We start from the raw sequence: 26472 nt of genomic DNA on the forward strand, positions 1-26472 counted from the left end.
ACCTGCAGGAGATCCTGAATCCTAATGTGGAGAAGCAGGTGAATGCCAATGCCAGGACCTCCCCAAGTGTCATAGTATATCACAGGGGAGCCAACAAACTACCATGTACTTCAGTGTAGCCCCAGGCAACCATGCATCTTCCAGTGGCCAGACCACTAGTGGTCGTGCTTCAGCATAACTTCAAGCAAACAGACAGGCCCTGCTCAACTTCAGCACACTCCATATACCTCAATTCAGCATCAGGTAAACTGCCTCCAACAGCACCAGCCCCTCAATTCAGCACTAGACATGAGGGTTGGCCGCAGGGTAACATCAGTACAACACCAGGTAAGTAGCCAGGGCCTGTAGCCACTTTCATAAGAAGCCTGGGACAGTATTCCTCCCACCTTGGGAGCAGAACTTGAATATAAAAGGAAAGAAAGGCCAAAAAAAAAAAGGAAGAATATAAAACAACAAAAAAGAATTTAACCATAGAAAGTTATTACGGTGACAAGAAACATCACAAGAAATTCAGAAGAGGATAATAATATCACAACACTTATGGGAAAAAAACCCAAAGAAAAATGGAACGTGATCTCAAGCCCCAAAAGAACTCATGTGGAAGAGCCAAAAAGGAGCTTTAAAATCATATGAGAGAGATAAAAGAAAAATTGAGAAAAGAAATTTGAGTGATGCAAGAGAATCATGAAAAAAACCCAATAGCTTGGAAAACTGTTTTAAGTAGTAGAATTGATCAAATGGAACAAGACATAACAAAAATCCACTGAAGAAAATACTTCCTTAAAGAATACAATTAGCCAAATGGAAAATAAAGTACAAAAGCTAATTGAAAACACCACCTTAAAAAATTGGAATTGGGCAGGTGGAAGCTCCTAACACTCTAAGACATCAAGAATCAATCAAATAAATTCAAAAGAATGAAAAAATGGAAGGAAATGTAAAATACCTCATGAAAAAAACAATTGACTTCGAAAATAGATCCAGGAGAGATAGTATCAGAATTATTGTACTACCTGAAAATCATAATCAAAAGGAGTATTTGGAAGTATCTTTCAAAAAATTTTCAAGAAAAATTCTCCTGATGTCCTGTAACGAGAGGGCAAAATAGGCATTGAAAGAATTTCCTCATGAAAGAAATTCCAAAATAAAAACTCTAAAAGAATATTGTAGTCAAATTTCAGAATTATCAGTTCAAAAAAAATACTGCAGGTGCTCAGAAAGAAATAGAGCAAATATCAGGGAGTCATAATCAATATCAATATTCAGTAGTCAATAATAATATCAGGATTACACAGAACTTGGCAATTGCAACATTAAAGGTCTAGAAGTCATGCTATTTTGGGAGGCAAAGGAACTAGTACTATAATGAAGAATCACTTACCTTACAAAATTAAGAATCAAGAGAAAAAATGGTCATTCAATGAAAATACAAATATTTCAAACTTTCATAAGGAGAAGACCAGAACTAAGCCAAAAATTTGGCTTCCGACATCAAAACCTAAGAGAAGCATACATAGGTAAAAAGGAAAAAAGACAGGGATTCAATAGAGCTCACTTTTATATCCCTACCAGAAGATGATGCTTGTCATTCTTAAAAATTGTATTGCTAATAGTACAGCTAACAGAACTATACATAAACAGAGTATGGTTTGTAAGATGAATTTGAGGGAATGACAAAAAATTAAGGGATGAAAAAGAGGAGTACACTGGCTGCAAAAGGAAAAGAGAGGTGGATTGGGGTAAAGTGAAAGACCTATTACAGTGGAGGGGAAGATGGGAGGGTGGATGATGAGCATCACTTGAACCTACTCTAAAGAGTGTTAGCTCAAAGAGGAAATAATGTATATAATCAGTTGAACATAGAGGTCGATCTTACTTGAAGAATAAGGGGAAGAGATTAAGTAAAGGAGATGAAGACAAAAGAAAGAGCAGATCAGAGGAGGCAGTAGATAGAAACAAAACACTAGTGGCAAGAAAGAACACAGTAAAAGAAGACAAACGCAAGGAAGAATAAGATGAAGGGAAATGCGCAAGTAACAATCATAACTGTGAATGTACAAATTAGAAGAGCAAGGAATAGTCTGTCAGATCTAAGGGTAGGGGAAAAATTCGTGACCAAAAAAGAGATAACATTACAAAATACAAATTGGATCATTTTTTATTATATTAAATTTAAGGACCTTTTTACAACCAAAACCAATGCAACCAAGATTAGCAGTAAAGCAGAAATCTGTGAAACAATCTTTATAGCAAAGTTCTCTGATAAGAATTATCATTCCTCACATACATAGAGAACTGACTCAAAGAATACAAGCCATTATCCAAATGATAAATGGTTAAAGAATATGAACAGGCAGTTTTCAGATGAAGAAATCAAAATTATCTATATGCATATGCCATAAAATCTCTTTTTATTATTGAAATGCAAATTGAAACAATTCTGAGACACCACCTCACACCTGTCAAATTGACTTACCTGACAGAAAAGGAAACTGATATGTTGGAGAGGATATGTGAAAATTGGTACACTAATGCTCCATTGGTAGAATTATGAATTGATCCAACTATTCTAGAAAGCAATTTAAAACTATGCCAAAAAGGCAGAAAAACTGTGCAGACCCTTTGATCTAGCAATACTACTACTAGGTCTATTATATTTAAAAAAAAAAAAAGACCTACATGTGCAAAAAAAAATTATAGCAGCTATTTTAATGTCAACAAAATATTAGAAATTGAAGGGGCACTCAGCCATTGAAGAATGGCTGAAAAAGCTGTGGCAAATGAATATAATAGATGCTAGTATACAATATGAAATGCTGAACAGGCAGATTTTAGAAAAACCTGGACTTGTACAAACTAATACAAAATGAAATGAGCAGAACTACTGTGTGATGATTAATTATGAACGACTTAGCTCTTCTCATCAACATAATGATCAAAGACAATTACAAAGGATCAATAAAGGAAAATGCTATCCTTATCCAAATAAAGAACTGATGGATTCTGAGTGCAGAGCAAAGTATATATTTTTATTTACTTTTTGTTCCTTTTGGTTTGTTTCATCTTTCACAATGTGACTAATGTGGAAATATATTTTACATGATAGCATGTCTGTAAACTATATCAAATTGCCTATCTTCCGAAGAAAGGAGGCTTAGGAGGAAAAATAATTTGGAATTCAAAATCTTGTAAAAATGAATACTAAAAATTTTCTTGACATATAACTGAAGGGAAAATAAAATGCTATTAAAATAATAATAAAATTTAAAAAATGAATTGAAAATGCAAAAAAAAGCAAAGAAATAAAGAAGCCAATTATTACAATAAAATTAAATTGTAAGTCAAGATGTCACAATAAATAAAGGACCAGCCCTGGAGTCAGGGAAACCCAAGTTAAAATCTGGTCTTATTAAAATCTGTGTGATTCTGGGCAAATCACTTAATCCTGTTTGCTTTAATTTCTTCATCTGTAAAATATGCTGGGGAAGAAAATGACAAACCATACCTAAAAACCCTAAATGGAGTCATAAAGAATTAAACTTTATTAAAAACATTGAATAACAACATTGTACCTTTTCCACATTGTTTTAAATCTATTTATTTTCTTGCCAAATATTTAAAAGATGTGATTTTAACATTAGATTATTTAACAATTTAAGCTAGTAATTAATAGGATTTTACAGAGATTTAGTGTTGGTAGGGACTTTGAGGTAATCTAGTTTGACCTCTTTTTTTTTTTTTTTTTTCAATAGATGAAGAAGCTGAGTTACAGAGATTTAAGTGACTTGCCCAATATCATCTAGGTAATAAGATGCAAAGTCAGAATTGAAATCTATTTCTTTTGACTCCAACTCTAGTACCATTTCTATTGTACTTAATGTGCCATGATAAAGCACAAATGTTGATTAATTCCTTAGTTAATTGACCTAGAAGATGGGGTAAATTTTACTTCAAATGCTAAAAAACAAAAACAAAAACAAAAACCTTTTTTACTAATTTATTTTCTAAAAATATTCGTTTTTGTTGTTTTGTTTTGGTGTTCTGTGAGATGTGGCATTTTAAAATTTAATTTAATTTTTTAAAAATGATTTTTTAAAGTATTGTATTTTTCCATATACAGGCAAGGATAATTTCATATATTCATCTTTGCAAAACTTTGTTTTCTGAATTTTTCTCCCTCTCTCTTTTTTTCCTCTTCCCCAAGACTGCAAGCAATCCAATATAGGTTAAACATGTACAATTCTTCTAACCATATTTCCAGATTTGTCATGCTGTGCTAGAAAAATCATATCAAAAGAGGAAAAAAATGAGAAAAAAAAGCAAACAATAACAAAAAGTGAAAATACTATGTTTTGATCCACATTCAATTTCCATAGTTGTCTTTAGAGATGTTCTGTTAGTACTTCAATGGCCTTTTAATTCTGTGTGATTGTATCTTCTATAAATCCCCATCAGAAGACCCGTCTTCTCAATTTAAAAATTATTTTGTGAAGACTAATGCAACACTCAGGTAGTTTGTCTCTTATACCTCAATCTTGATACATGGCACATTCAACTTCTTAATATCTTTTGTGATACTACTCTCATTATTGAAATATATAATACCTTATATGCATCATATTCTATTAGCGCACTTCTACTTTTCATCTTTCTGGCATTTTTGTGTTCTGTGAATTTAAAGCTGTTTAGCATCACTGGCATAACCCTGATGTTAAATGTTTTTTTTTCTATTTTTCTCAAATTTTATTAATTCTATTTAATATTTTACTATCTGCCTTTTATTTTTTAAAAATATCTTCAGTACTTTATACCCTGGAATAATATATAAAATAATATTGATATTTAAAAATGCTTGGTGATTTGACTTATATTATATTCTCATATATTTCTTAAGCTTTCTTTTAGTGTTATCTTTCCATATTGTAGTTTCATGTTTCCTTGATCAAACTGAGTCAGATAATGCTCTCACACATACACACACACAAAATCACTTATTTAAAATAAATCACATGTTTAATGGTATCTTTTTAATTAGGAAATAACATGTGTAGTTTTAATATGGTTTATGCCATATAAATAGGAAAAAAAATTATCTTAAAGATTTCTTGGAAACTTTAAATCAATATGCCAACCAGAGAAATACCTTTATCTTTGTCACATTTACTGTTATGAGATTTGCCTTTGCAGAGTAAGTGTCTTAACTCTTAAATGGTCGATGAGCTTCTTTTTATTGGCACAGAGATTTTCATGTGCAGATATTTCTCTTTTCTCCCCTTACCTATAAAAAAAGGTCAGTCAGAGTAAACAGGCAGAAAGTATAGGTGAATATGTACTCTTGTCTCACAAACCTTATATTTCAACTTTACCAACCCTCCCTTCACCACAAAAAGGTCAACCAAAGTAAACATAACAAACACCAGGTGAATTTATACTCTCATCCATTTTGTAATTATGACTTTACTTAATCTTTTAAGTTAATATTTTAAAATTCATCTGTACTATATTTTAAAAAATTTAACCTTAAAAAAATCTTTCTATGACTTGTGAAATGGTACTAATAACATTTTCAGAAGTTGTTTTGGATTTGCAAAATCACAAAAGATCTATATCTTTATCTATTTATATAAGTTTAAAATTTTATCCTTCTACATTAGCTTCAGTACAAATTTCAGTGTCAAAGTATTTGCTTTAAGACAAATACAGAATTGGCTTCTAACTCCTGATATTAGAAAAACCTCCTAATTCACATTTGTTTATAAATAGAACATTTATTCAGTATCCATTCATTGTGCAAGATTATGCTAGACCTTTAGAGAATCAAAAATAAGAGAAATTTTGATACTTAAGGATCTGATATTGTGGTGACTTGTCAGAAGTGGTCACTTTCAGGAATAGGGATGATATGTAGAGTATAAAAAATTGGTGGAAATAAAGGCATTTGTGACAAAACTGAAAAATAAAATTGCTTAACATTTATCTACTTTCCCTAAGCTTTTGTAAGGATTTTGTTGTACTATACACATTTTACAAATGAACCTAATTTCTTGGTTTCATAGTTCTTAATTAAGTTTTGTTGTGATATCCTTCACTCTGATGGTAAAGTCTAGTCTGCAAATAGTTCCATTTTAAATGTGTGTGTTTAAGTTTCCCTGAGGCAGAGACATTAATAATCACATAAAAGTAATAGATTTTTAGGTGGAAATATAGGGGTATGTAAGAAATTATAATATCTGGTACATTTTCTTTAGTGGAAATGAACTTGGTAAGCCTATGCAAATCAGTATTGGCTAGATGGTGAACTTTGTTCTTTGGTATTTTTTTCTCATGGCTCATCATGGTATGGGAGGTGCTTTAAGACTGAATCACCAAAGTTCAGATCTTGGAAGTACTTGTCACATACCAAATATGAGTAAAATTGTGTGTGTATATGTGTGTGTGTGTGTGTGTGTATGTGTGTGTGCATATACCTCTGAGTGTGTATGTTTCCCTCCCACTCCCCTTTTCTCCTCCACTTCTCCATTTCTTTTTCCCTCCCAATGTAATTAATATGCATTTCTAGCATTTGTCAAAAATCGGCAAACAAATAGTAATATTCCTTTTATGTTCTACTTTCATTTTGCTTTTCTTCACTTAACTATTCATGGTATTTATATGTTTAAAGAAATAATGTGGAGCTGTGACATGTTTTTAATATTATCTTAATAAAAATATTAATATGCTTCAACCTACCCTTTAAATCTATCACTTGAATTGTGAATGGATCCAACCATTTTGGAGAGCAATTTGGAACTATGCTCAAAAAATTATCAAACTGTGCATATCCTTTGACCCAGCCATGTTTCTACTGGGCTTATATCCCAAAGAGATCTTAAAGGAAGGAAAGGGACCCACATGTGCAAAAATGTTTGTGGCAGCCTTTGTAGTGGCAAGAAACTGGAAACTCAGTGGAGGTCTATCAATTAGAGAATGAATGAATAAATTATGGTATATGAATGTTATGGAATATTATTATGTAAGAAACAATAAGCAAGATGATTTCAGAGAAGCCTGGAGAGACTTATATGATTCAGACCAATTTCTATGGTCCTGTAATGAAGAGAGCCACCTACACCCAGAGAGAGGACTGTGCACACTGAGTATGGTTTACAACATAACATTTTCACTCTTTTTGTTGTTTGGTTGCATCTTATTTTCTTTCTCATTTTTTTTTTTCTGGTTTGATTTGATTTTCTTGTGCAGCAAGATAATTATATAAATATATATGCACATATTGGATTGAATATATACTTCTACCATGTTTAACAAATATTGAACTACTTGCCATCTAGGGGAGGGGTGGGGGGAATGGTGGAAAAATTGGAACACAAGGTTTTGCAAGGATTAATGTCAAAGAATCATCCATGCATGTTTTGAAAAATAAAAGCTTTAATTAAAACAAAACAAAAACAAAAACAGATTTAATTTTGAATTCTAAATCATCTCTCCCTTTCTTTTTCCTCACACATTGAGATGACAAGAAAAAAAGGCCTATTATAAATATGTATACTCATACAAAATAAATTCAAACATTAGTTTTGTCCAAAAAGAAGAAAAAAAAGTTTGTTTCAATCTGTCAACTCTTTATCTGAAGATAGAAATAGTTTCATTTCATTATGAATCTTTTGAAATTGTTAGTTCCTAAGTTTTTCAAAGTTGATTACCTTTATAACGTTACAGTAATTGTATAAATTAATCTGATTCTGTTTATTTTACTTTGCATCAGTTCTCTAATACTTGCCAGGTTTTTCCTGAAGCCATCCCCTTCATTATTTCTTACTAATATTCCATCACATTCCTATGTCATAACTTCTTGAACCATTTTTTAGTTGATGGGCATTCCCTCAATTTTTAATTCTTTATTATCACAAAGGAACTGCTATAAATATTTTTGTACATGTGTGTCTTTTTTCTTCCTTTGATCTCTTTGAGGTATAGACTTAGTATCAATATTGCAGGGTCAAGGGTACACACAGTTTAATGACTTTTTGGGCATCATTCCAAATTGCTTTCTAGAATCATTGAACCAGTTTACTGCTCTACCACTAATGCATTAAAGAATCCATTTTCCTACAGCCCCACTAGCATTTGTCATTTTACATTTTTGTCAACTTAGCCAGTTTGATGAGTGTGAGGTGATATTTCAGAGTTCTTTGAATGTTCATTTCTCCAATTATTGGTAGTTGAAAGCATTTTTTAAATGTGATATTGATAGCTTGAATTTCTTCTGAAAATTGTCCATTCATATCTTTTGACGACTTATAAATTGGAGAATGGCTTTAATTTTTATAAATTTGATTCAGAGCTCTGTATATTTTAGAATTAAGATCTTTTTTCCAAAGAAATTTGTTGTAAAGTTTTTTCTTCTCACAATTTCCTGTTTCTTTTTTAATTTACCTATATTGGTTTTATGTAAAACTTTTTTACATAAACAAAAATTTCTATTTTACCTCCTTTGACTGTGTATCTGTTTTTTGGTCACGAATTCTTGCCCTATTCATAGATATCACAGGTAATTTTTTTTTTCATGATCCTTTGACTTTCTTATGATGCAATAGAATTGTTATTTGTCCTTTGTTTTCAAAATCAGAGCGAGATGATGCCATGACATATAAGTGAGTTGGATTTAAATGAGTGTGGGCTGTGCAAAGTCTCAACTTCACTTTCTCCTCTACAGTTTTCTGCATCTAGTGGCAAAATATAGATCAAGATGGTTGGAGATGGCCCTAGATTCAGTGGGAGACTTTGGCTTTTTAAAATTAAGATCTTTAACAGGTCTCAATTTGATTGAAGCATTGCCCATTCAGTGATGAAGACTAGGTAAAAACTAAGGCAAAGAATATGCCCTTTTACCAAGTCAAAAAAAAAAAAAAACAGTAAAAGAAAGTAAGATTGTTGCCCAACTGACTGGTTCTTTTGGGTCCCCAATGGGGCAGCTCTACTCACATTGGTTGTTGTTTGTCTTTTCCTCTCATGGAGGACCATGACATCAGGGAGGTGTTGCCATTACATGCAAGTGAGTTGGATTTAAGTAAAGATAAGCTGTATAAAATGACCAATCTTACTTTTTTCTTCAGAGTCATCTGGGTCCCATGGCAAGACATAGATTGGGACTATTGGAGATGTCCCAGATGTAATGGGAAGACTTTGGAATGCTATTGTGCTATAAGAAATGAAGAAAAAAGGCAATTTCAAGGAGGCACAGAAATAGTTGTATGGATTGGTACTCAGTGAAGTGAGCAAACCCAAAGAACAATTTACATAGTAACAACAATGTAAAGAAAAAGAACTTTGAAAAAATTAAAAGAGTGGGATACGAGAAGAGGGATTATGGGTTTTCTCCCATAGTGCTCTCTGGCCCAAATTGCTTCAAGGGAGGTGTGAACTCACTAAGTTACAAAGTTTACTTTGTGAAGCTGGCATACTTGTGAACTCCAATGAGTAAAGGTGCAGACACAAGCATTGTACTAATTAGTTCTACTTAGTACCTTGTTTCAGGTTCTGCCCAAAACATCTTTTTGTAAGATTAGATCAACTCTAATTAGTTAGCAGTTTGTAAGGATTCCAACAGTAATAATTATCAACAGTTCCAGAATAATAACAGTGAAATGCACTGCCACCTTTTGATACAGAGAATGTAGACACTCATGATTCAGGAGGATGAAAAACATTTTTAGATTTGGCTAGTACAGAAATTTATTTTGCTTGACTGTGAATATTTATTATAGAGGTTTTATTATTGTTTTTATTTACTGGAGGGAATGGTAGAGAGGTAGAAGAGAAATAATGTGTTCTGCCAGCTCCCTAAGTGAGATCAAAGGAAGGCCAGGGGGAATCACAGGTAATCAAGACATCTTTGAGAGTTACGTATCAAATTTATTATATAACTTAAAAGCATAATAATGATACTGGCCAGTGTGTATTTCCTTATTTTATTTAGCTTATTAAGTTCAGAATTTTAAAATAATAAATTAAAAAAATATTTTACTTGACTTTACTATTCTCACAAGCTAACAACTTATATCTCTCTTTTTTCCTAACAAACAAACCTCTAGAATAAGCTGTTTACAATTGTTACCTGTACGTTTTTTCTCTCTCTCACTGACTGGTCAGCTCCTTGAAGTCTGGTTTCTGATCATCTTACTCTGCTAATATTCTGCTTTACAAAGGTATCATGGATTCCTTAATTGACAAATCTGTTTGCCTTTTCTTAGTTCCCATCCATGTTGACTTCTTTGTGGGATTTGATACCTTTGTCTATATTTTCTTCCTAATTACTTTTGCTTTAGAGGGTTTTCATGAAACTTCCTTCTCTTGGTTCTTTTCTTGTCTGACACAAACCTTTCTTAGTCTCCTTTACTATATCATCTTTCATATTGCACTCTCAACGGAGGTTTTTCCCAAAGCTCTTTCCAGAATACTCTTTTCTTTTCCCCTCTCTATACCTTTTATTCCAGCCCTGTCCGCAGTGAACGTCTATAAGCTGTCGGTTTTCTGTCCCAGACTTGGTCAAGTATGAATCTCCATGCATCTAGAACCCTGAGCTGTTCTTACCCACCCCATCCAACCCACCATGAAGCCCCAATCTCCAATAAGTCCAACAGGAACTAAGTTAGAAAAGATGTCTCTCTCTACCTTTCTTGCCAGTATAAATCTGTCCTTATCACTCTACTTATTCAGTAAACTTCAGTGACTCCTAAACAATTCCAGGATCAAATATAAAATCTTCTGTTCAATATTGAAAACCCTCATGACTTATTGCTCTCCTATCTTTCAAATTTTATATTTTACAAACTCTACCTCTTGTCCTCAACTCCTAAATTTTCTGCACTGGTTTTCTTAGGAAAACAAGATAGTTAATCTCCTGATTCATGCTCTGTCTATTCATCTCTGCCTTCTTTTCTTCTTCAAATCCCAGTTAAAATTATATCTTCTACAGGAAAACTTTCCTCATCTCCCATAATTTTCTCTGTTAATATGTGTCTTTTATAAATCTTTACTTGTTTGCACATAATATTTGCATATTGTCTCTACTATAAGACCATGTTCTTACCAAATCATTTCAAATACCTTTTTACAGTAGATCTTTTTAAAAATTTTGACAAATTAATATGTTTTGAATTTAAACATAATTAAGATATTTAATTAGAATGACTTCAATCTATGTTAATATTTATTCTTTCTCTAATTTAATAGCCTGACTAGGAACCTTAGAAATCAATAAATGCAGTTTTTTTCAGATGAGGAAACTGAGGCCCATATGATTAATTGACTTGTCCAACTCCACAAAAATAACAAGTGCCAGGACTGGAATTAAAATTCAGGTCCTCTGATTTCAAATACAGTGTTTTTCAATTGCACCACTCACCTTTCTAGTGAGTTGGCAAGTAGTTGGTCCAGTCACTTTTCATCTTGAAAGAAGAGAATACTGTCATGAAAACTTTGCCATTCATCTATATAAACCATGAGATTCAAGCAAATTCTGATAAATATAATAATAATATGCTTCATATTATGTTTGTTTTATTTTTGGAGGCAGTTGAAATTAAATGACTTGCTAGAGACCCACTGATATTAAGTGTTGGAGACTAAATTTGAATTCAGGTCCTCCTGACTCTAGGACTGGTGCTTATCTACTGTGCCATATAGCTTCCCCCTGTGCTTCATATTATTAGAATATGAATGAAATAATGAATCAAAAAATTTTATCATGCCATTTAATTCTTGCCAGCATTAGGTAAGATCCAAGAAGCAGCAGGTATATAGCCTTTAAAAAGAACTAAAAATGGGGAAAGATATGGTTGAAGAGAGATATGTTTTCAAATAAATGATAATTTTCAAAGTATTAAGTAGACTCATGTATCGATATAGTCTTAAAAGTAGTAATTTAGCTCACTATTGTTCAATTGCAGTGACGTACAAAAATAATTTTAGTATGACTTCTGAAATAGCATTTTTATTTTTATAGTTAGAATGGTTGGTTATTCACTTAGTAAATTGCAAGGCATAGAGACAATGCAAAAAGCAATGCAATCAAGATATCTTCTTCTGATTACATTGTCTCTCTACAATTGCTACTTGAATGAAATATATTGCCTTAGAGTTCTGTAATGTTTTTAAGTAGACAGAGGTCTCTGTTCAGTACATTCATTTGCAATAACAGATCTTAAATGTTGATCAGTAAAGAGACAAAAAGGCACCATATTTATATACTTAATGGTAAAAAAAAAAAAATTCAACAACCAAACATCATTCTATTTAGAAATGATGTATTTATTTGATTCCTCAATTACAGAATTAGTCTAATTCCTTCCTGTAAAAAAGAAATTAAGTGCAAAACTTGTGTTCATGAGTACTTTGAGGACTCTTGTGTGAACAGTATTGAAGTAATTCTTGGGTCACTAAGGGTGAAGCCAGGAAGAAGTGACTATCTTAAAAGCATATACCTATAATATTTAGCTCTTGGTTCAGTTATTTAAGTTGCATGTAACTTGAAAATTTTGGTAATTATTTAGTCAAAATTTTAAATGTTATAGACTTTAAATTACCATTAAAGATAGGTAATGTTATGATTCTGGTAATTTGATGGTATCAATACTTATGGTCAGTTGTTAACCTTGAATATGTAGAACTTCTCTCTGTTGTAGAATCTTAAAGGACCATTTTTTCTTTAATAAATCAAAAGGGTAATTTAAAATGTTTCCTAAAAAAATTTCGGCATTATTATTTCTCAAGTGCAGGCAATTCTTGACCTATAAATATTTACGCAATATTCATACACAGTCTGACCTGCCATGCTTCAGCTTCTTCCTTCCCTTCCTCTATTAATGCTCCACCCAAATGAGTCTCCTCCCCTCTCCTCCCCTCTCCTCTCTTCTTCTTTTCTTTTCTTTTTCTTTTTTGGCAGATGCTCTGAAACTTATTTATTTATTTATTTTTAAAAGACAACAATAATTTATATTATTAAACAAACCAAAAAGCTTAATGAACTTCCTCTCAAAACCCAATGGTGAGTGCAGTGATCAGAAATATGATCAATGTTTTGTCTCTAGTTTTAGGAAAGCTATTGTGGAAAACCAAAAATAAAATTTGGAGTTTTTAGAAAATGGAAGGTTTAGAAGTTGTGAAAAGGGGGCAGCTAGGTGGCACAATGGATAGAGAACCAGCCCTGAGTTCAAATTCTGCCTCAGACACTTGACAGTTCCTGGCTGTGTGACCCTGGGCAAGTCACTTAACCCCAATTGCCTCAGCAAAAAAAAAAAAAAATATATATATATATATATATACTGAAAAGGAAGATAAAAAAAAAAAAAAGAGAGCTATACTGTATGTTGTTTGCTTGTGCTGAAGCCCTTGCCCAAAAATATCTTAAGAGGTTTTTGCCTGAGTTCTTTCTATTTCATTTTGTTAGGTTATTTAAAATTTTGTGAATGACTAACTCGGAGTATATTTATAAGAATCCTTTTAAGGATACATATACTTCTAGGAAAATTAAGGAACAACTAACTAGTTTATTCCCACATTAGTGAGTTCCAAAAGATTTAAAAGATACATAATTGCTGAAATATTATCAGTCTTTGAAAGACTGTGGAGTACATGAGTGGTGTTTTAGGACAAAATAAGTAAATGTATCAATTTTGAAGGAAAAAAAAAAAGAAGAGAATGGATTCTACAAACAATAGGAAAAGGAGCTTAACTTTTAATCTTTGCAAAATTCTGGAAGCTTTTTTTGAAAGAAATATATTTTATTGATATTCATTTTAACAGCAATTCAAATACAAATGCTGAAATACCTTATCAAAAGAGCTATGCTTGTTAAATAAACAAATTGGACTTCAATTTGTTTTAATTAGGCTATGTATTTCATTTGTTCAGTTTCAGAAAAATGAAGTGTTTCACATAAGTTAATTTTCTGGATAATCTAAGTTCACCCTGTAAAGTATCAATTTAAAAAATTTAACCACTTTCGGTAGCACATTTCTAAAACTATATCATATATTTCCCCAATCTTTTAAACAGAGTATATTTAACCCTTTTATTGACTTAGGATCATAATGATGCACATGAATTATTACAATAATTGAGACTAAGGAAGAATATCAGCAAAATTACTGAGGTTTGCAGGATTATTTATCTTTAAAGGTAATTTTTTCCAGTTTTGTATACTTTTATATTATCTATGTTATATGCTGTTATAATTTCTTGCTGTTATCGATGTTTCTACCAAAAGGAACCCCTTTTATAACCAGGGTAATTAAAAATGGGTCCCAAATAAGTAAATAGGTTTTGAATGAAACTATAAGGAGATTTCCAGTGAGTAAAATATATGAACCTTATGAATCTTTTGACATCTATTTTGTCAGCTCGCTGGTCTTTTGAAGGTTGCTGCATAGGCAGCTTTCAAATAAGTGAGTTATTACAGTACCCATATCAGTAAAACAGTGTTAGTATGGACAAAGTTTTTCTTTAGCTACCATAAAAAAAGCTTCTATAAATAATATGTAAATAATTTTGGACAAATGGATTTTTTTGTTTTGTTTTGTTTTTGCAGTAGCTCTTTCAGAGTTTAGCTGAAAATGGGAACAGAGATTAAGGATGACAGTGCAGATAGTAGGATTTAGTGAAGATTTTTGTTTGGTTTTTAAAGACTGGAAGACCCAGAGATGTGTGTAGGTATTGGGAAGGAATGAATAGATAAGGAGAGATTGAAGATTAGTGAGATACAGGGGAAGTGATGGGATAATCTGTTGGTGAATTCAGAAAGGAATAAAATAAAAGGTATTATCTGCTGAGATTGATTTTGACTAGAAGGATGACTTCTTCATCAAAGATTAGAGTGAGGGAGATTTTGGATAATGCTATCAGGGGAATTAGAGAAAAGAAGAGGAGGAGAGGAAGGTCATAATGAATAGCCTCAAATGTTTGGTGAGATATGAGTCAAGGTTCAGAATAGCTATGAATGATGACATTTTCAGCAAAAATGTTTTACTTTGCTTATGACCAGCAATAACTTATTAGTCAATATTTCATTAAGACAAACCAACACTAAGGAAACTAACCTCAAAATAAGTAATAATATTCCTTTTTATTGAAGAAAACTAAAGTACAATGTAATAAGCTAATAATCCAGTTTCACAATTCTTTAAGTTCTTACAGATTTCATTTAACAATATGAGGGACAGAAATTATGTGAGACATAAAGTTCTTTTTAAAATGTCTTATAAATTTAGTACCAAAAACTCAAATAAAAATATTTTAAGCCATAAACTCTGGAGCATTTTTAAAGAACATATATTAATTTTAATTATTCTTTATCTGTATGCAAAATATTGAATTTTTTTGCTACTATTCTCCTTCATTTTAATCACTATATTGCTTTCCTATTTCTTCATATTATTTTTATTTATAAAAACCTTCAAAATCCTTAGCTATCAACAAAAACCTGGTAGAAGAACTATTTGCAAAAATTCTTCTATTCAAAAAATTGATACTTTTGTGTAGGAATAACTTTGACTTTAGAAATTAAATAGGATGTGCATAATTACTTTTGCCTATAAAATTTGTAATAGTGTCTGGGAGATTAAATTTTTATTTTAATTGGACCTTTCATAGGGAAGAGAAGAATATACGTGTGTGTGTGTGTGTGTGTGTGTGTGTGTGTGTGTGTGTATAAAAAAAACCCCAACAAAAAACAAAGGAGATCACTTTTATGATTTCTGAGGAAGACTGCAGCTTGTTCTTTTATTTGTTTGAACAGGAAGGTTTCCAAGTGTGAAATTACTCTTTCTAAATGTTCTGTAAATCTTAGTGATCTGGTAAATGACCTACATAGTAATTGCCTTTTTGGTACCAACAGCAATAAGTAATCTATAGCGACAATCCTTTTACAGCTTAATAGGAATAATCTATGCATTTACTGAGGGGAAAAAATACCAACAAGTTAAATAAATTTAGGCTTTTGCTTTTGTGTCTTTACTCTATTTCCAATTGGTTAAATTTTCAGTGTTTTTCATGTTACAAGTATTAGAATAGCTTTAGCTTTTTTTTTTTTTTTTTTTTTTGATAGAGCATGTCTCCCTAAATTGGCATTTTTATGGTCATTTAGAGTCAGGTCTTTAAAAAATTCTAAGTAAAACTTATCATTTTAAAATAAACTATCATTTTGTCCATGGTAAACAGTTTATTTTTCTGTATAAAATAGAAGTGGAACATGATATGATTCTCAGGCTTCAAATAACAGATATGATTTTTTAAATAAATGTTCTTATCTGGTCTTTTACATTGAAAAGATAATTTCATAGTTATACAAACATTCACAGAAAAAAACTATTTAAAAATTTTCACTTCTGATAAAATAAAAATTAAATGAGAGTTTTTATGCCAATATTTAAGAAATTCATTTGTACTATATTTTAAATATACATGTTAACTATGTGCTCAGTGTTAATAGGTTTTACAGAGTAAATGAGTAGGGCATGGCCCTTATCCCCAAGGAGCTTTCAGTCTAATAAAAATGCATTAATGTGTGATTTAGAATCTTTTGGGCACCACTTGCCTCATGCAGCTCTCCCTCCCTCTTTAGAATCCTTTCCTCCCCCTTAGAGTCTCTCCCCCTTTCTTAAACCTTTCCCCTACTATTTCTGTATTCCCTTCTATTTTTCCTACCTCTTCCCTTTTTGCTTTTCCCCTCCCACTTTTCAATGAGGTGGGAGAAGTTTCTCTGTAAATCAAATATATCTAATATTTTCTCTTTGAATGTTTGATTTAGAATCATAAAATTTTGAACTGGAAAGGGTACAAAAGGGCCTTTGAAATTTTTGTAGTATAACTCATTTCTGGGTTGTGAAAACTTCTATTTTTATTTACCAAAATGTAAAAGTAACAACCATTCTCATCTCACAGATATATTCTTGTGCATTTATATCCCACCCCAACTTCTAAAGAACTAAAAAATGAAACTACAACCTTAGTATATTCTGAGATATTTATAAAGGTGAAAGAGAACGCCGTTTCTTACAGACTCATACTTTGGGTAGGCATTAGTCTATAATTGAGAGAATTGTAGACTTTTAGTCTTCTCTTAACTCTTCCACAAACTGTTATCTTAAACTAGTCACTTAACCTTTCTGCCTGTGCTTCCTAATTTGTAAAATGAGAGTTCTGTGCTGACAGCATTAAATTTTAAAATTTTAGCAAAAATTATATTTTAAACTTCAAATGATAAATAATAAAACTCATTTAAACTTTAGCTCGACAGTTGTATAGTAAGCCATAGTGTGAAGGGTTTCTTTAAAATTTAGATGGATTTGTGATTGTATCTATGTTTGTATTTTTTAAGTGCAGATTATAATTTATCCATGCCTGCTCCTCTTGTATTCTTATAAATCTGTTACAGGGGATGTACTCAAAGTTCTAGATACTAACTTTTCTTTAGTTCTCTTTTCTTGTGGCTACCTGTGTGGAATGTAGACTGTCCATGAGTGATGCTCAGGGATATGGTGAAGCCAGCTTTCACCGGTTTTAAATTTTCAGGGTGACCATTTACACCTTGGAAATTAGTAAACACTATAAATCAGATTATGATTTATTGTTTTGTTAATTACCAAAACTTGAGAAAATTATGTGGAAATGTTAACAATGAAGATTTATTGGTGTCTTCCCAGTTGGAATGTGAGATCTTTAAGGGCAATGACTGATTTCCTCTCCCCTTTTCCCTCTCCCTTTTTTTCATATGTATTGTATTTAGCTCACAGTAGGTACTTAGTAAATGCTTGTTGACTGACTAGATGATCTCTAAAAATGTAGAAAGGCAGTTTTATAATTTTATCTCAATTAACATAACAGAATATAGTCTGTTTTTCTTAGTTTTCTGTAGATCAAACCAGATTTATCTATTTCAAAGTTATTAAGCTTGTCTTATTAATAAGCTGAAATAGACATTTTCTTTTTCTTTTTAACTCATTACCTCAGTTGATACTTACAATAATCTTATGAAGTACTGATATTATCCCTATTTTTAAAGATGGAGAAATTTTGAGACAGAAAGATTAAGTAACTTGTTAATGAATGTAAGAAACAAAATATCTTACCAAGAACTCTACTGATTCACTGATGCATACAGGAAAAATTTATTTTACATCCTTGCAAGAGTGGATGCCTAGGTTACTTTTGAAACAACAAAGATATTGTTTTATTTCCTACCCTGAAACTCAAGACCTTCCCTAGATTCTCCATTAATTGGGTATTATAGAAATTACAGAATGTGAATCTATTCCTCATCACAGAGCCAGTCTTTTCCCCCCAAGGAGCTTACATTCTTATGGTGAAAAATAATCTGAGAAGAGTAAGGGGACAAAGTTCAAAGATTTCTTTTTTCACATCTAAGACCACCACCCCTGATTACAAAAGCCAGTTCCTGTCCTCAAGGAGCTGTTATTCTTATTGGGGGAAGATAACCTGAGGAGGCAAAGTACAGAGGACTCCTGTTCAAATCTAAAATCTCTACCCAATTATTCTTTGATGCCCTTGTGGTTTTAATTTTCTAATTTAAATTTTATTTTTATTTTTATAATTCTGTGGAAACTAAATCCCCATCCATTCCTCACTTAAGTACCTGAGGCAGGATTTAAATTCTAGTTGTCCTTACTGCAAGTCTCATACTCTATTCTTTTAAAAAATGTTTTCTTAATAATTTTTGTGTTTACTATCATTGTTCCTTTCTAATAATCCCTTCCTGTCTGCCTTATTCCCAAGTCTTCTTTTGTAAATAAAGTATTAAGTGCTTACTATGTGAGTATGAATGTTTACTTTTTTTGTTTTGTTTTGTTTTGTTTTTGAGAGTAGTGTTCTTCTCTTGCTCAAGGTGGAAGTGTAGCCTGAAAACTCATATGTTTGCCCCACTCTAGTTAGTATGGCAGCTTTGTTGAGGTTCAGAAAGAATCCCAAAAGGATGGGATTGCAGGCCAGTGTCACGAGGTGTCTCAAAAGAACTTGCAGTCTTGAACCCATCTCCAAGTCAAGGGGCAAAGTTTATTGTAATTGTAATACTAATAGAAGCGGGCTAAGCTCCAAAAGAATTTAGCAAAAAACCAAGAGCAAGAAGGTAGATTTATAGAACAGTTAGACCAGAGTTTCATGTTACTTATAAAATTATTGTTTAATTTTATGGCTTTCAGAAAGGTTTGAGGGATGGTCTATTCACTATTATCTCAGAAACTTGGTTATCATTGACCAACAGATTATCTGTCTGTCAGTTAGTAATGTTTGTAGAACTATTCTAAGGCCAGAAGATTTTAGAATCATTGACAGATTATCAGAATAATAGCACTCTAAAGTCAGGATCACTAATATATCTTCCCTAAAATCTAAGGGAAGAAATATTCTATTCCTAGGCTAGAAGACTTTTATAATCATTGCTGGATAGATTGTTAGAACAGTAGAACTTTAAAGTAGGGGAGACCTTGGAATCACTGATTCTAAAGCCAGAAGACTTTAGAATCATTGATGGTGTTAGAACAGAAGTATTCTAAGGTTGGGAATAGTGGGGACCTTCTTCCTGCTATTTCCCCTAAAAGCTATACCCTATCAGCTTCAAATGACCCCTTTTATCACCTAGGCTACTTTGCCCCTCCTTAATCTGGTTGCCCTCCGGCTCTTATTAATGCTAGACTTAATGTGAACACTCACTTACTTAGTCTGTTATAGCTCAAGAGATCTATGAGATTCAGCCTTTTTGGTAATAGGAATTATAGGACTGTTTCAGTACAACCAGTCTGGATACTTATGAAACCTCAAGTTGATACAGATTTTTTGAAACTATCCATAGCCATACCAATAGTGTTTTCACAATCAAGCTAGCTTTGGCTTTTTTTTTCTTCCACATTTCATCTTTGGCAGTTTAATAGGTATAACCCATAATTGTCTTAATTTAATTATCTTAAAAATGAATTTAGTTGCTGGAATCATTTTTTGTTTATGTCAACAGATTCTGGAACTTTTCAAAGCCTGATCCTCTTCTAGAAACAGTGGAGCATCATACAGAATTTACATGTGGCCTAGATCTAAGTCTGCATAGCCCTACTCAGGTAATGGATGTGATATATTTTCCTTTTTTTCCCCTATGATAATAAATGATCTTAACAAGGTACAGATTGTGATAGCTACCATTATTGACAATTATTAAGTAGTTGCCATGCCTTCAGGAAGATTCTAGCAAAACAGTAAACAATTTGCTCTATCCATGAATTTAAAAATGGATATTTTATTCATCATCTGGAAGAAAGTTTGAATTAGCAAAAAGAAAATGAAATTTATCATCAGTAACATAAGGAATTTATGGTTTTGTCAGTTGGATTACCCAATCAACTATTATAAGTCATAATCTCTCCATAAGTAGGTAATCTCATGAGTTTTTACAGTTAAAAAAGACCAAACCTGCATAAAAACTTTGAAGCCCCAAAACATTAATAGAGAAAAACATAAAATGTAAACATGAGGGAGCAATCATAAAGGACTAAATAAGGATAACCTATGTACATTCTACTGTGAAGAGATGCATTTTCCTTTACATTTCTTTCATTATCTAAGATCATAAAAGAAGTCCAATTAGAGCAAAGACTAGAAATAGTTCTATAATGTTTTTATTATTTTAAAAGAAAAATGGAAAGGAAGATAAAAGGAATACACTGAAGGGAGGAGGGAAGGAGAGGAAAGGAAAGTTGGGGGGAAATTATTACATAATGATTTGAATATGCAAATAGAAATCTATACAAATGTGGAGGAAGAAATGGGGATGTGAGCAATTCTTAAGCTGGATATAGAAATACATGTTTACTTGACAGGGAAATAAAAGGGAAAAGAGAAAGAGCTTAGATTAGGAGAGTGACAAATTAAAGCAATAAGTGACTTGCTCTGGGTTACCCATCTAGGAAGTGTTAAGTGTCTGGATTTGAATTGAGGTCCTCCTGATTCCAGTGCTGGAATCTCTATCTACTCTATCTACTGTGCCATCTAGCTGCCCTGGAAGTGACAAGTCTTAAACAGAACAAACTTACTCAGGAGGGTGAATTTCAAAGAGGGTCTTAAAGAAAAGAAAAATTAGAATATGAATTAATTATTGGACTCTTCGAAATGAAAGAGAAGAGAGGCAACAAAGCAGAAGATTATATCAAACCTAGAGCTTTGGTGCTCACCTCACTTCTCTCTCCCCAAGCTATGGGGAAGAGACAGGGAAAAAAAAGAGAAAGAAATCTAAGAAAATAGGATATATGGAAGTGAACAACTAATAATTATTTGTGAATTCACTTATAAAATAGAAAAGGATAGCAGAATGGATTACAAGGTATGCACTTGAAACAGAAAGAGGCACAGAATTAAAATAAGAGCCTAAAGCAAAATCTCTGATGCTGTAATTGAAATTTTAAAAAAAGGTATATCAATAATGATTTTAGACAAAGGAATAGCAAGAATAAACTTAATAAAAGGATAAATAGGGAAACTACATTTTGCTAAAAGGTACCCACAGATATTTAATAAATATCACTATTAAACATATATGCCCTTAATATTAGGCAGACCATCTAAATACTTAAAGGAAAAGTTAAGAAAGTTACAGGAAGAAATAGATAGTAAAACTATAATAATAAAAGCTCCAAATTTACTCCTTCTAAGTGCTAAATAAAAACTAGATAAAAATATAAATAAAAAATACTTAAATAAAATATTAGAAAATTAGATATGATAGATCATAAACGATAACTGAATGAGATTAGGAAAGAGTATATCTATATTTCTCAGCTCTTTATGGCATCTTTATAAAAGTTGACCCATGTATCAATGCACAAAGCTTCCCAAACATGTAGAAAACAGAAATGTTAAAATCATCTTTTAGAGGCCACTATATATACAATAAGGAGCTGCTAAAGAAATAATGATACTATAAAAATTAGAAGTGAACTACATCTTTAAGCAAACAAGAGTTAGAGGAAATTACAAAAGATATAATAACTTTATTTATTGAAATCTGAAAACTTCAGTTCAGGCAAATTAATGCACCTAGGATAAGAAAAGAAGTGGTTGATAAGGGGAAATAAATATTTTACATCAGATTTTTCTGATTTGTCCAAGATATCTAAATAATTTTTGTGTATGAATATTTATGTGCGGGCATGTGTATGTATATGTGTGTATATAGATATGGATATACATTTTTCAACATTCCTGCATTTAACTTCCTAACTTCAAGCATTCATGAGATTTTATTAGTAATCTTATTTTTAATTTTGCATTGGCAACTATACACATTCCTAGTCATACTCAATAGAAAAAAAAAAAAGGAGAGATAAAATGCATTCAGATTTGTGAAATGGCTGGTATCCTTCTAGGTATATCACCGGTCTTATTTACTTGACTGTTATAAAGAGCTCCCTGTCTATGCATTGTATATTTTCATTGTTTGTCTATAAAGCTATAAAATTCAAGTTTTATATTGTCCCTAAATATACACCTCCAATTATGCCCTCAAAGTATACTGCAAGTCTTTTAGGCTCTAAGCCCAAGTGTGTAAAGTCATAATGCTCAGTGAGAATATAATATGTTAAACTTCTGCTGGAATGTCTGCAGCCACTGTCAGCCATGAATTTGATATTAATGAATTAATGATTTGTTATATTCACAAAAAGAAGGAAGGTATTTGTAAAAGTTTACATAGACATCTTTATATTAAAAAAAGTAGATTAAAAATCTGATGAAAAGATTTTTTTCTAAACAATCACTTCTTTTTATCCTAAATACATGAATTTTTCCTTAATATGGTAAGAGATATCTAAAATCAAGAGCATGCATCATCTATAAAAATAAATAAATAAATGAACTAAAGAACTTTCCAATAAAAGTGAAGGGAACACTTATTAAGTGCCTGATAGGTGCTAAGTACTTTGCTAAGTGCTTTGCAGATATCTCATTTGATCTTCACAACAAACCTGTGGCATACATACTGCCATGACCCTCACTTTACAATTGAGAAAATTGAGGCAGAGAAAGGTAATTTGCCCGAGGGCACAGAACTAATATGTCTGAGGTAGATTTGAACCAAGTTGTTTCTGATTCCAGGATGAGTGTTGTATCTACTAAGCCATTTAGTTGCTTCTCAGGACCATCTCCAGTTGTCCTGATCTGTATTTTGCTATTGGACCTGATCTGTATTTGCTATAGCTCTAGAGGGAAAAGTGAGGCAGATGACCTTGCACAGCCCTTTCTCACTTAAATCCAATTCCCTGACATGTCATGGCATCATGACCTCCCTGATGTCATGGTCCTCTTCAAGAAGGAAGAACAAACTAGTGAATTCAAATTCTAGTGAATTTGAAAACCATTTAGTTAAATGGTGTTTCTGTATCTTTAAAAATATAACTTGACCAGTGCCCTCCCATTATAGAGATCAGGAACTATAAAGATTATTATATATACTATCAGTCTCAGTTATGTGGTTAGTTTTTCAACTGCTTTTTCCCCCTCTTTAAAATAAATTTTTCTTTTTTAAAAATAGGTCTTGTGATATTGTTTATTGAAGTCATTCAGAGCCCTTAAGGAGATCCATATAATAAATTACTGCTTATACTCACTTGTAGGAAAAATATGGTCATTGCAAATAGTTTTTTGTACTTTCTTGCATCAAAAAACAACAACTTTATAACTCAGTTTTTTTCCCTTTTTACCTTAGAATAATATTTACTCTTCAGCTGCTATAATCTGTTCAGACCAGGTACTGACATAAGGCTTTCTCTCAGATTTGGGATGAACAGTGCTTTCTTTATATAGGAAAATTTGATTTAATTGGAGAAAGTTCTTTCTTTTTTCACTTCTTCATTTAAGTCATTTAGCTCCTTTCTTCCCTCCTACTTTCTGAAGCCAGAGCTAGTTGTGACCAAATTAAGATATTTTCAGTTCAGTGATTTACAAGTAGTTTTTTTTTTTTTTTTCTCATGAGAAAGTTGTAGCACCATTAGAAGAACTGTAGTGAAATCCTGCTAAATTTTGTGGGTTATTTGCATTTGTTTTGAATGTTATATTCATAGTAATATTCATAGTAAGAGCTTTATTTATGGATGTTAACAAGCTTCTCAAATTATTGGGTTTTTTTTTTTTTTTTTTGGCATATAAGAAGTTATAAGATAGACTATTGAATTCATTTAGCAACCAGATAGTTACATTGTGCAGGGCAGTGAAACAGGAATCAAAGACTTGAATTTCTGATGGATATTTTACATTAGATGAATAATTTAACACATATAGGGAAAGGACAAGAAAAATGTACATAAAGCAAAAGTAAGTAGCTGTGATTTCTGTGGCTTGTGTCAAGGAAAATAGATTGTTAAGTTCTCTAAATGGCAAGTGTCAATTTATCTTTTTCAAAAAAACTATTCTCCCTCCTTTTTAAGAATAAAGGCAACTAGATCTCAGGTCTCATAAATCCCATACTAATTGCCTTTATTAGTATGGGATTCAAGAGACCTGAGATCTAGTCTTGCCTCTCAGTCTGTTTTATGTATTATTGACAGTTTAACTCATCTGTGCCTTAATTTCCTTTATAAAATGAGACTGTTGCTATGGATGATATCAGAGATCTAGAGGCTGTAATCAGTGGAAGCTACTGGTTTAATATCATATTCCTCCCAACAGAATATATTTTGATTAAATTAAATGGGTTCCTTATTTCTGAAGTTTTAACAGGGAAATAATAAGATTTGTCACAGCTGGGAGATCTCCCATGTAACTTTCAGCTTTTATGATACTAGTTGTCACAGATAAAATACTTCAGAGACAGGGAACAATGAACATATTATGCAAATAGTAACATATTATATAACATTTTATATAATATACAAGTAATATATATTTTATGTAACACATTAAGCATCATCACAATGTTAAATATCATAAGTTTTGTATTGCAAATGCAAAGAGATAGATTAGAAGAGAGGGGAGATAAAAGCATTTATTTTGTGGAGTAAATGTAAAGCACAGATGGCCACAGTTCCAAGTACTAAAGAAAAAAATGGGCATTTAATATGAAGCAATAGAAAAAGATGCACTGGTTCAAGTAGGATGTTAGTAAAATAAAGGTGATACTAACTACCATATGGAATATATATTCTCCACCAAAGCCATAAGACCAAAAATGCAGAATCAAGTTCTAAAGGTATTTATTTGTTTTTGTGAATAGACAACAGAAAGGTGAACAATGAGAGCCATCTGGCTTTCCTACTCTTTTTGTCCAATAGACTGTATAGGAAACAAGGCATGTTTTGTTCCTTTATATGTCATCTGTCTTAGATTGGACACATAGAAAAAGAAAAACTAGGTTTTGCCATAATTGAGATAAAGTTAAATCATTAATTTAGCCACTGAATGACACTTTCTTGGCAGTTTGGGAAAACACTTGGCCATGGGTCATTTCTTTATTGGGGCTCATATTTTTTATTTTTGATTTTCTTGTACCTTATGTCTACCTGGCACAGGGGAAGCACTTTAGAAATGCTGCTTTATTAATCATTTGTTTAAACTCTTAATAGATCAGACCAGTTATCTGTGTAGTCAGCCGAATTTTGTGTATCTGAAATCTATGTGGGGAGGGTAAAACTTTTTTTTTATTAAAAATATCTTTTTTCTTTATATTAAAAGATAATGCTATTGACAAAATAGGTGCCAGAAATAGTTTCTGCTTTGCTGCCATTTCAAAAATATCTAAATAAATTTATTACATAAATATTTCTGCTAACTTAAATTTTTGTGTCTTCTAGGTAGCTGACTGTGCTTGGGATGAAACTGTGAAGATCTATAACCCAACCTGTCTTATGATCCCACCTTAGGAAGAACTCTCCTGCTGAAAGGCAGGACACCAAGAACTAATAAATTAACTATTGATAACATTTTAGCATTCTTTATATTGTTAGGATTTTCAACTTTATAAGTGATTAGTTATTAAATGAGTATAGCAAATAGAAACTTTAGTTAGTTATTTGAATCTATTGTGCATATTAAATTTCCTACATTTGTGAATTTGGTGTAATTCCTACATGAATTATGGTGTTTCTTACAATATATGCTAAGATATAATCTCTGTATTGTAAAATACATAAATAAAAAGAATCATTTGGTTGAATTGAAAATGATATATTTTATTTTTGTGTCACATTTCTCATATAACATGACTAATGCTCTTGATAATATTTTAATAAATTGCTTCTCTAAACTATTACTATAAATACAGAGAAAGGATTATTTTTCTTATATATATTAAATGTATGTGTATGTATCCATATCCATATATTTATAGTAACAGGAAAGTTCACTGTAAGTTAAACTTCAAAGAATGGTGAAATACTCTGAAAATGTGAAAATCAAGAAATCCTTACCTATACAATTCAACACATTTTC

General features: G+C 31.7%; 1 protein-coding gene across 1 annotated transcript in view; it reads left to right on the forward strand.

Moving 5' to 3' along the window:
• Positions 1-26204, forward strand: part of PEX7 (peroxisomal biogenesis factor 7) — an 84480-nt gene extending 58276 nt beyond the window's left edge. Inside the window, exons 9-10 of the mRNA XM_051997833.1 lie at positions 20021-20120; positions 25836-26204. Coding sequence (XP_051853793.1) covers positions 20021-20120; positions 25836-25904 — 169 coding nt within the window. The 3' untranslated portion in view covers positions 25905-26204. The remainder of the gene's footprint in view (positions 1-20020; positions 20121-25835) is intronic.
• The last annotated feature ends 268 nt before the right edge of the window (positions 26205-26472 follow it).

Source organism: Antechinus flavipes, chromosome 4 (genome assembly GCF_016432865.1).
Source record: "Antechinus flavipes isolate AdamAnt ecotype Samford, QLD, Australia chromosome 4, AdamAnt_v2, whole genome shotgun sequence".
Lineage (NCBI taxonomy): Eukaryota > Metazoa > Chordata > Mammalia > Dasyuromorphia > Dasyuridae > Antechinus > Antechinus flavipes.